The sequence below is a fragment of the Oncorhynchus nerka genome, linkage group LG3, assembly GCF_034236695.1.
Source record: "Oncorhynchus nerka isolate Pitt River linkage group LG3, Oner_Uvic_2.0, whole genome shotgun sequence".
In the NCBI taxonomy this organism is placed as follows: Eukaryota; Metazoa; Chordata; class Actinopteri; order Salmoniformes; family Salmonidae; genus Oncorhynchus; species Oncorhynchus nerka.
The window spans coordinates 77,703,553-77,716,080 of record NC_088398.1 but is presented as its reverse complement, the minus strand read 5'-3'; the positions used below and the strand labels follow the sequence as shown (position 1 = coordinate 77,716,080).

The 12,528-nt window shown below is 44.4% G+C and overlaps 1 protein-coding gene across 1 annotated transcript in view; it reads right to left on the bottom strand.

The window, feature by feature from the left end:
* LOC115121659 (protocadherin-17-like) overlaps positions 1–12,250 on the bottom strand; it is a 36,518-nt gene extending 24,268 nt beyond the window's left edge. Inside the window, exons 1-3 of the mRNA XM_065016049.1 lie at positions 8,700–12,250; positions 7,483–7,541; positions 7,130–7,302 (exon numbers count right to left, since the gene is read on the bottom strand). Of these exons, the coding sequence (XP_064872121.1) occupies positions 7,130–7,302; positions 7,483–7,541; positions 8,700–11,180 (2,713 nt within the window). The 5' untranslated portion in view covers positions 11,181–12,250. The remainder of the gene's footprint in view (positions 1–7,129; positions 7,303–7,482; positions 7,542–8,699) is intronic.
* Between the last annotated feature and the right edge of the window lie 278 nt (positions 12,251–12,528).

The window sequence follows — 12,528 nt, the reverse complement described above, 5'->3', positions numbered from 1 at the left end:
CAACAGTATTGTCCAGGGACCTGATGACCACAGTACTGTCCACCTGATGACAACAGTACTGTCCACCTGATGATAACAGTATTGTCCACCTGATGACCACAGTACTGTCCACCTGATGACCACAGTACTGTCCACCTGATGATAACAGTATTGTCCACCTGATGACCTCAGTACTGTCCACCTGATGACCACAGTACTGTCCACCTGATGATAACAGTATTGTCCTGGGACCTGATGACCACAGTACTGCCCACCCGATGACCACAGTACTGTCCAGGGACCTGATGACCACAGTACTGTCCACCTGATGACCACAGTACTGTCCACCTGATGACCACAGTACTGTCCACCTGATGACCTCAGTACTGTCCACCTGATGACCACAGTACTGTCCACCTGATGACCTCAGTACTGTCCACCTGATGATAACAGTATTGTCCTGGGACCTGATGACCACAGCACTGTCCAGGGACCTGATGACCACAGTACTGTCCAGGGACCTGATGACCACAGTACTGTCCACCTGATGACCACAGTATTGTCCACCTGATGACCACAGTACTGTCCACCTGATGATAACAGTATTGTCCTGGGACCTGATTACCACAGTACTGTCCACCTGATGAACACACTACTGTCCAGCGACCTGATGACCACAGTACTGTCCACCTGATGACAACAGTACTGTCCACCTGATGACCTCAGTACTGTCCACCTGATGATAACAGTATTGTCCACCTGATGACCACAGCACTGTCCTGGGACCTGATGACCACAGTACTGTCCACCTGATAATAACAGTATTGTCCTGGGACCTGATGACCACAGTACTGTCCACCTGATGACCACAGTACTGTCCACCTGATGACAACAGTATTGTCCAGGGACCTGATGACCACAGACTGACCACAGTCCACTGTAACCACCTGATGACCACAGTACTGACCTGATGACCACAGTACTGTCCACCTGATGATAACAGTATTGTCCTGGGTCCACCTGATGAGTACTGTCCAGGACTGTCCACCTGATGACCTGATGACCACAGTACTACTGTGACCACCTGTCCCTGATGACCACAACTGTCCAGTGACCACATTGTCCACCTGATAATAACAGACCTGATGACCACAGTACTGTCCACCTGATGACACAGTACAGTACTGTCCACCTGATGACAACAGTATTGTCCAGGGACCTGATGACCACAGTACTGTCCACCTGATGACAACAGTACTGTCCACCTGATGATAACAGTATTGTCCACCTGATGACCTGGTACTGTCCACCTGATGACCACAGTACTGTCCACCTGATGACCTGTCCATGATGATAACAGTACTGATGACCACAGTACTGTCCACCTGATGACCACAGTACTGTCCACCTGATGATAACAGTATTGTCCTGGGACCTGATGACCACAGTACTGCCCACCCGATGACCACAGTACTGTCCAGGGACCTGATGACCACAGTACTGTCCACCTGATGACCACAGTACTGTCCACCTGATGACCACAGTACTGTCCACCTGATGACCACAGTACTGTCCACCTGATGACCACAGTACTGTTACAGATACAAGTATTATGTGTGTGTATCCTGTGTGTGTTTATTTCTTTTCTCTCCTTCTCCCCTTACAGGTGGCAATCATCACTCCCCAATCAGTCACCAATCAATCATCAATCAGAAGACACACCTCCTCCAGTTTCCTACCCAATCACAGTTCCTTTCCCTTGGTTTAAAAACCCTGTCAGTTGTTTTCTCTAGAGCTCAATCTCTCTGTCAATGCCATCTGTCTGTAGATCGTGATGTGTTTCACTCTCTCCGACCATGGCTCTCTATCGCACTGTCTTTATGTATTGAGCTCTCTTTTGTTTGAGCACCTCCATATCACTTTGTCCCCACCTGTGAGTATTGGTTTTGTTATGTTGTTTGACGGTGGGAAAACCAAGCCAAGTCGCCCATGTGCATACATTACCCGTAGGACTACTTTGTATAAAAACACTAGTTAGAACTGGGTGGACCACCCACTGTATTTTTGGTTAGTTAGTTAGCTGTGGTTGAAATGGGCTAGTCTAGTTTAGGGGATTTTTGGATATTTGTTTCTTTCCTTGGGCCCCCCCCCCCCCCGCCCCCCCATTACCGTGTGTTTACTAATAAACCCTGAGTTTGACGGTAGATTTCAGTTGTCGTGGTTATTTCGTTCTAACTTTTACTTTGTCACTATTATAAATTGCATGAGTTATGTTACGGGTCTCGTTACCATCACCCCCCTAGACTGTCAGGCCAAACTGTCCAGGGAACTGATGACCACAGTACTGTCCAGGGACCTGATGACCACAGTACTGTCCAGGGACCTGATGACCACAGTACTGTCCAGGGAACTGATGACCACAGTACTGTCCAGGGACCTGATGACCACAGTACTGTCCAGGGAACTGATGACCACAGTACTGTCCAGGGACCTGATGACCACAGTACTGTCCAGGGACCTGATGACCACAGTACTGTCCAGGGACCTGATGAAAACAGTACTGTTCCATTCCATTCCTAGACACTTCTATCTCTAAGGGAAATGAGAGCCGGCCCCACTTCAGTCAAGTCCTCCACTATGTTTCCAACTATTACCTCATTCACAGACAGAAGGTTGCTTGTAAAACAATAGTCTTTAGAGCCTAATTAATACAGTCCCATTTGTGCCACTTTCTCACCAGGACCTATTATATCTCCCGTGCACATTGTTCAAGAGTGGGAGTAGATATGGATGGTCTATTTTAATACATCCATTGAATTTACACCATCACAAAGAAATCCATTATTCATTTGTTTTAGGCAGGTCCTGGAAGTAATGTACAGTATATATGGAGATAAACTATTTTTTTATACCTTTATTTAACTAGGCAAGTCAGTTTAAGAACAAGTTCTTATTTTCAATGACGGCTTAGGAACAGTGGGTTAACTGCCTGTTCAAGGGCAGAATGACAGAATTGTACCTTGTCAGCTCGGGGATTTGAACTTGCAACCTTTCTGTTACTAGTCCAACACTCTAACCACTAGGCTACCCTGCCGCCCCAATGTACAGTTGAAGTCCGAAGTTTACATACACCTTAGCCAAGTACATTTAAACTCTGTTTTTCACAATTCCCGACATTTAATCCTAGTAAATTAATCCTGTTTTAGGTCAGTTAGGATCAACACATCATTTTAAAAATGTGAACTGTCAGAATAATAGTGGAGAGAATGATTTATTTCAGCTTTCATTTCTTTCATCACATTCCCAGTGGGTCAGGAGTTTACATACACTCAATTAGTATTTGGTAGCATTGCCTTTAAATAGTTTAACTTGGGTCAAACGTTTTGTGTAGCCTTCCACAAGCTTCCCACAATAAGTTGGGTGAATTTTGGCCCGTTCCTCCTGATAGAGCTGTGGTAAGTGAGTCAGGTTTGAAGGCCTCCTTGCTCGCACACGCTTTTTCAGTTCTGCCCACAAATGTTCTATAGGATTGAGGTCAGGTCTTTGTGATGGCCACTCCAATAACTTGACTCTCTTGTCCTTAAGACATTTTCCCACAACTTTGGAAGTACTGTATGCTTGGGTTCATTGTCCATTTGGAAGACCCATTTGCGACCAAGCTTTAACTTCCTGACTGATGTCTTGAGATGTTGCTTCAATATATCCACATAATTTTCCTTCCACATGATTCCATCTATTTTGTGAAGTGCACCAGTCCCTCCTGAGCAAAGTACCCCGACAACATGATGCTGCCACCCCAGTCTGGCTTTTTTATGTCGGTTTTGGAGCAGTGGCTTCTCCTTGCTGAGGGGCCTTTCAGGTTATATATAGGACTTGTTTTACCGTGGATATAGATACTTTTGTACCTGTTTCCTCCAGCATCTTCACAAGGTCCTTTGCTGTTGTTCTGGGATTGATTTGCACTTTTCGCACCAAAGTACGTTAATCTCTAGGAGACAGAACACGTCTCCTTCCTGAGCGGTATGACGGCTGCGTAGTCCCATGGTGTTCATACTTGCGTACTATTGTTTGTACAGATGAAAGTGGTACCTTCAGGCGTTTGGAAATTGCTCCCAAGGATGAACCAGACTTGTGGAGATCTACAATTGTTTTTCTGAGGTCTTGGCTGATTTATTCAGATTTTTCCATGATGTCAAGCAAAGAGACACTGAGTTTGAAGGTAGGCCTTGAAATACATCCACAGGTACACCTCCAATTGACTCAAATGATGTCAAATAGCCTAACAGAATCTTCTAAAGCCATGACATAATTTTCCGGAATTTTCCAAGCTGTTTAAAGACACAGTCAACTTAGAGTATGTAAACTTCTGACCCACTGGAATTGTGATACAGTGAATTATAAATTAAATAATCTGTCTGTAAACAATTGTTGGAAAAATGACTTGTGTCATGCACAAAGTAGATGTCCTAACTGACATGCCAAAACTATAGTTTGTTAACAAGAAATTGTGGAGTGGTTGAAAAACCAATTTGAATCACTCCAACCTATGTGTATGTAAACGTCCGACTTCAACTGTATACTAAAGTATTTGGACACCACTTCAAATGAGTGGATTTGGTTATTTCACCCCCTTTGCTGACGTGTATAAAATTGAGCACACAGCCATGCAATCGCCATGAACAAGCATTGGCATTAGAATGGCCTTACTGAAGAGCTCAGTGACTTTCAACGTGGCACTGTCATAGGATGCCACCTTTCCGACAAATCAGTTTGTCAAATTTCTGCCCTGATAGAGCTGTCCCGGTCAACTGTAAGTGCTGTGGAAACGTCAAGGAGCAACATAGGCTCAGGCGCGAAGTGGTAGGCCACACAAACTCACAGATCAGGACCCCAGAGTGCTGAAGCGCGTAGCGCATTAAAATCATCTGTCCTCGATTGCAACAATGACTACCGTGTTCCAAACTACCTCTGGAAGCAATGTCAGCACAATAATTGTTTGTTGGGGGCTTCATGAAATGTGTTTCCATTGCCGAGCAGCCGTACACAAACCTAAGATCACCGTGTGCAATGCCAAGCGTCGACTGGAGTGCTGAAAAGCTTGCCACCATTGGACTCTAAAGCAGTGGAAACACATTCTCTGGAGTGATGAATCACGCTTCACCATCTGGCAATCCAACGGATGAATCTGGGTTTGGCTGTAAAGTTTGGTGGAGGAGGAATAATGGTCTGGGGCTGTTTTTCATGGTTTGGGCCCCTTAGTTCCAGAAAAGATCCATCTCAACGGTACTGCATACAATGTCATTCTAGACTATTCTGTGCTTCCAACCTTGTGGCAACATTTTAGGGAAGGCCCTTTCCTGTTTCAGCATGACAATGCCCCTGTGCACAAAGTGAAGTCCATACAGAAATGGTGCAGCACTCCACCAATCAGGCCTTTTATGGTAGAGTGGCCAGACGGAAGCCACTCCTCAGTAAAAAAAAGCACATGACATCCCACTTGGAGTTTGCCGAAAGGCAAAGGATCTGAATACTTATATAAATGATATTTCAGTTTTTTATGTTAAATTTGCAATTTGAAACTATTTCTAAAAACCTGTTTTTTTGCTTTGTTTATTGTGTGTAGATTGATGAGGGGAAAAAAACAAATAATCAAGGGGTCGGAATATTTAACAAATACACTGTACATGTAAAAAATATATGTATATATAGTTTACTGATCATTCTTATAACTCTCAGATAAAAGACAAACACACTTCAGAACAAACTTCATTTTGAGACTATCTGTTGCTCCATGTAGGGAATATTTTATTCGATGCCCTTCTATTGGCTTATAGCAGTAATGCCAAATGCAATTACATGTTCTTTGTTTACAAACATTGGAGTAAAACAAGCTTATATTTTGGGTTCTGATGGGGAAGGAATGTTGAACTACTGGGCTTCCTGAGTGGCGCAGCAGTCTAAGGCACTGATGGGACAAGACTGTAACTACCAATTGCACATTATGAAATTGAGGAGAAAAATGGGTGAAATAAAATAGAGAAATTAATGTACTTCTGGTGTACAAAAATGCAATGTTGGTCTGATCAAGTCGTAATAATGACTAGGATGGTTATACATTTCATTTATAACAAAAAGTAGGCAAAAAGTTGACGGGATGCTAAAGTTGGCAGGATGCTAATGTTGGTGAGATGCTAATGTTGGTGAGATGCTAAACTTGGCACGATGCTAAACTTGGCACGATGCTAAAGTTGGCGGGATGCTAAAGCTGACAAGATGCTAGAGTTGACAGAAAAACATCTTGGTTTGAAAGGTGTATATGGGAGATGTGCCTCATTGTATCGCACAGAAAAAGAGCTACATAAACCAATCAGAATCCGACAAGTGGTGAAAAGCACTTGACTGGCGGAAAGTGTTTCAAACTCATCAACGCTTGTACGCATTGAGAACGTCAACAAGACTTTTGACATAACTGGCACGAAATAGTCCGATTTATCATTCCCTATCGTACGTACATCTTTACCATTCTAACAGTCCATCAAAGGCACCTGAGAAAGAAAGTATTCTGTCAGCAGTCACCAAACGCTACATGTCTGTTTGTACTGAAAGTGTCTGTCATGCTCTTTTGTCCCTGTCTTGTGATGCAAGCAAGGCTTGCGGAAAGTTCATAATCAAATAATGAAATGTTCAAATGAGACAGCCATAGAGGTACACTTTACAAAGCTGGCAGAGGGTGTTTGAATATCATTTCCTTCAGTCAATGGACCCTTTTATCCCCTTAACTATCATCTATTTTCCACTATGGCGCCTTCATGTCATCTTGGCAGTGTAGTTCAACATTTCTGCACCAGCACTGAGCTACAATACGAAGCTGTCTCACAGAGCTAAGATTTCATTACTGCTGCAAAGAATTCATACTGCTACAATCTCTTTTAAGTATTATGATTTCAGTAATCTCTTTGAGGTGTACACTGTGTAATCATCATTTACATTAGCTTTACACTGAGGGCGGTTCTGTAGGATTATAGGGATAGACAGACTGTCAACACACGTGTTTGTAGTGCATGTTGGCTTGGTGCAGGGGTTCTGATACAAGGGTCTGTTAAGCATCTTCACGATGTCAGAGAGAGAGAGAGAGAGAGCTTCCACTCACCCTGGTCAAGAGGCTGGCCATTAACTGCTGTGGCTTTCATCTTGAGGGCCCCCCTGGCAGACGTGTTGCAGGCGCAGCCTTTATTAGTATCCAGGTCACTATCAGCCTGGTCACTATCACCATGGCCACTGTCTCGGAGGCTCGCTCGCTCTGCATCCTTAAAAGTTGAGCTGCTGCAGGATGGGGAGAGAAACATGAAATAAATAAAAAATAACTCACTGGTGGTAGTGTCTGTCTATCCCTCTTGTGATCGCCTCTGCGCCCTATTTTGACATGCTTTTATAGCCTGATGCTTCGATATTGACTACGATGCAAAATGAGGCGGTTAGGTCGTTATCATACAGCGACCTTACCTTTGAGCAAATGGTTGCCTGTTGGCCACGTTATTCGGCTCCGAAGGAAAATTATCCGTCTGAGAATAAAATCAGAGAGAAATTATTAGTTTATTGCGCTCCAGACACTTAAAAAAAATATTTTTTAATGTATGCAACATGAGATATTCAAAGGATATGCCCATAGCTGTGGCTTGGCCTACATTGTGATCTGTACATTTGAATCATTTAGGAATATATGAAACACGGTAATACAACATGTTCCAAAAGTGGCACCCTGAAAAGAACAAATCTCCTTCATGTCCATCTATACGTGGCTGTTTGGCGAGGCTGAGCAGTAATGTAGCAGCCACTGTCATCTGCATCCACGTTTCTACTTATCGTGAGAATTATTGTGTTTGTGTTGATCACACCCACATGCCATAGCAACGTGCCCTAGCAACAGACCTTGTCATCAGTGTTATCATCTCGGAGACTGTCCTAGATATTTACATCATTAACAACTGAAAAACACTGCTGTGCTAAATACAATTACATGCATTCCCTGGCAATTGAATATGCTGGCTTGCATAAAGAAACCCTGTCATTTTGTACAAGGTAGAGCTGGACCCTGGTAAAGGCCTTATCGTGCCAACATAGGATTTGGATTTGTGGAACTGGTCCATGTTTGTGGAGGGCAAGAAATGGGATTGTAAGGTTATGCTGTATGCATCTAGCTGTCTGGCACATCATATTTTACTAATGTGATCAGACAAGCTGTTGTCCAATCCCACATTTCGGGCAGGGTTTTGTTTTCACAGACAGATCTGGCAGTGGAAGCACAGCAGCGCAGTCCAAGACTCACATGGTTTGCATATCTAACAGAAATGGGTTTCTGATTATTCAGACCACCTGTAAGGTGCTGGTAGAAGCGAATCATAATGGGCCAATTTCAAAATGGTTAGGATCTCTGTGGAGGAGAAGTAGATTGCAAACAGTCTATTCAAGCACGCTAACAACCGGTGCCAACATATATTTTAATATATTTCTTCAATATGGCGTATTATCCTGTATTGGCTGCATTTTTTGACTCCTTCAATTGGCAATATTGTAGGGTGCCAGGCAGGGAATAAAAATGATAAGAAGGATATGTGATTGCATGGTGCCTGAGACTATTGATTTGAAGAATTACCTCTCTTGTGGCAGATTAGAATCCATGAATGGAGAATAAAAGGCTGACAATAGATTCTGTTTCTTACCTGTATCACTGACATTCTATCCATAGGAGTCTCTGTGGTAAGCCCCGCAAAGCTTGAGTGACAGCCAGCCCGAGGTACCGTCAGGCTGTTGAAAGTGGTTTTCAGATACATGACCTCTGACCTGGGCAGCGTGAGAGGCAGGGGGCTGGTCGCCTGGTAGTCGAAACAGATAGGCGAGGTGATGAGAGACGGGCTGCTCACCACGTTCATCCTGCTCACAGAGTCCCTCTCCTCCACCTCGCTCTGCACCAGCATGATGTCGCTCTTGTTGATCCTCTTCTTCTTGCCGTTTCCAACCGGGGGATTGGAGTTGGAGTACTCGGCCATACGGCAGTTATAATTCCCAGCCTCCTTATCTTGATGCTTGGACTTAACGGCGATGGTAGTCATGACAGCCAGGAGCATGAGGGAGATGATGCAGAGGGTGATGATGAGGGGCAGGGACATGTCCCAGTGCTGCTGCTCCCCGCTGGCGCTGGACTCCCCTGCTGCCATGGCTCCTGTGTTGGCCTTAATGATCAGCTTAGCCACGGCAGACAGTGGGGGCTTGCCGTGGTCGGTTACCTTCACTACCAGCTCCACAGCTGGGGCCACGTCCTCCCACACAGCACGGGCAGTCCTCACCTCGCCGGCCACAGGGTCCATCTCAAACAGGTGCTCCTCGTTACCCTCCCAGATCTCGTAGGTCAGACGACCGCTCTCCCCGTGGTCCTGATCGACCGCTCTCACCGTGGTCACTATGTACCCCAGACCTACATTTCTAGGGACCATGATTTCCACAGTGTCATTTATCAGGAGGGGTAATACAATAACTGGTAGATTGTCATTGACGTCAAGCACACTGACTCTGACTGTGGCACTGCCCTCCATATGAGGAGAACCTGCGTCTTTAGCTTGAACTTTGAACTCAAAGAACTTAGTTTGTTCATAGTTGAAAGACCTTGAGGCGTAAATGGCTCCGTTGGTAGGATTGACAGACACGTAGGTGTAAACTGACACGTCTCCGATGTGCGACGGGAAAATGGAGTAAGACACAGTTCCATTCTGACCTATATCTGGATCATGAGCCAGAACTGAGCCTAAGTACTCCCCTGGGATGTTGTTCTCAGGCACCTGGAGCACATACACTGTCTTGGTGAAACGCGGTGCATTATCATTCTCATCTAAGATTTTCACTGTGAATGATTTGGTGTAATTCAACGAGGGTATTCCGTTGTCTCTGGCCACTATGGTCACATTATATTCGTCTTTCAGTTCCCTGTCTAGAGGTCTGTCTGTGAGCAGAGTGTAAAAATTATCATTGTTTTCCTGCAGCCTGAATGGTACATTGCCAAGCACCCTGCACTGGAGCTGGCCATTCCTCCCAGAATCCTTATCAGTGACTCTCACCAGGGCGATGACAGATTCTGGAGGCGCTGCCTCACTGATAGCTCCCTGGCGGACGGAGACAAAACTTATAACGGGCCAGTTATCATTCTTGTCAAGCACTTTGACTGAAATCTTACAATGGCCAGGTATGGGGTTAGGCCCCAGGTCCATGGCCTGCACGTCAAATTCAATGGTTGGATTATCCTCATAGTCAATTTCTCCCTGAATCTTAATGACACCTGTTTTGGGATCAATAGAAAACAACTCTTGGACTCTATCGGATGCATATCCACTGAAAGAATAGACTACCTGTCCATTGCTGCCCTCATCTTGATCAGTTGCATTCACATCTATCAGCATTCTCCCAGGCGGTGAGTTTTCAGGGAGCTCCAGCACATAGGCGGGTTTGTCAAATACTGGGCTATTATCGTTTGAATCAGTAACTCTCACATTGATTTGCATGGACCCTGATCTTGGATACTCCCCTCCATCAATGGCTGTCAAAAGGAGGGTGTGATGAGACTGATCTTCCCTATCTAGAGGGCGCTGAACCACCAATTCAGGATATATGGTTCCATCACCTCTCAATTTCAAGTCCAAAGAAAATGTATTGTAATCATCTCTGGTGACCTGATAAGTCTTTATTCCGTTTTGTCCAGAATCTGAGTCGTGTGCAATTGTTAAAGGGAACCGTGTCCCAGCAGCTGCGTTCTCTGAAATATCAATATTGATGTGATCTGAGGGGAAACTGGGGGAGTTGTCGTTTATATCCACTACATCAATCTTGATCATGCATATTTCCTTGTCGTTGGCAAACACTTCCATAGAGAGCTGACACTTAGGGTTGCGTTTGCACAAGGTCTCCCTGTCAATCCGCTGTTTGGTAAAAAGCAGCCCACTCTCCGAATCCACATCAATGAGATGTGGAGCAGAATTCTCCAGAACTCGAAAGTTCGACTTGGTTCCTTTCTCCACCGGTCCAAATCCGGCATCCTTAGCAATGTTTCCGATAACAGTTCCAGGTCCCTGCTCCTCCGGAACAGAATAATTTAGATTTTTCAGTGTCCGGGCTTTAGCCCAGAAGAGAAGGAAACATATGACAGGAAGACGCATATCCCTTTACTGTGTAGGATGCGCGTGCTTAAAAAATGTCCCTTTTAACTTCCAACCTGTTGATTTGTCCAGGTGCCACACACTACGACTAAAATCACACGAGACAGGTAGTTTTGTATCCAAGACGACAGAGGATATTTAATCGATTTATGAGCCAGCCTTTCCCCTCTTTTACGCGGTTATTCTAACCTCCTTCACATGCCATATACAGATATAATTAACTATTTCTGTAAACAGAGATGAACGCCCAAAGACATATCACGCATTAGCCTAACGCAATACACAATTGAACATGTGGCAGACGTGATTCACTTGTGCGATGAATAAAATATATTTAGTGATTTTAAAGCGTTCATGATTTCCCTTGTTGCTACAAGGTTACATCCGTTTGTTCAACACTCTATGCTGAAGGTTAGGCAGTACAAATGCGCAAAGCCCATGCGGCATCTACACCTAGTTTACAGAAAAATACGGAGATATTCATTCATTTAACTACACATTTTCCAGCGTAGCCGGCTACCATCTACAGTACACAGTATACTTTTTTTTCTGTGAGAGCTAGGCTACACACTGTTGCATACTGGTTATGAACATGTAGGCTACATGAACTAACCCATAAAGTATCCCTATAGCAGATGCACCAATAAATATGCTTTTTCGGGACCACGTTTTACATCATTTCATTCACGAACATCTGGAGAGCGATAAGGACTTTTGCCCGATAATTGTCCTATAATCAGTCCATTAATCCGGTAATCCAGTCCAGTTGGACCTTGTGCTCTTGCATCCTGCATTGATTCGGGGGTAAGATAATCAACACTGCCTCTTTAGAGGTTACACAAATCCAAAAAATAAGGTGCAGAACGTTGTAGATTTTCCGATATGCTCAAAATTGTGTTTGTCTTCTTCTTCCTGCGTTCAATTCTCCAGTCACGTCAACAGTTGAAAACAGCTCGTCTTGGCATTGAGATCTGGTTACCACAAGATTCCTCAATACGCCCTACACCGACTCCAGTTTATATCTTGGTGCATATAACATGTTTCTGATCGTCTTCCAGCCAATGAGTGAAACAGTGACAGATCCTGCCTTGGGGGTTTTCTCCAATAGGTCTGGCAAGTTCGCATTGAAGGAGGGCTGTTCCGCTGGTACGTGACTCACTTACTGATGTGAGCGCACTGAGCAGGGAGCTGGAGATGAAAACGTGCTTGTGGATGTTGTTCCGAATACATCTGGATGTGCAGTAGAGATAGTGTGTGTGGATCATAGAAAAATGTCGGAATAGGGATAAATATAAAAAGACAGATAAAACCTGTAAGGGTTTGGGTAGAGTGGTGACCCAGTGCTTAA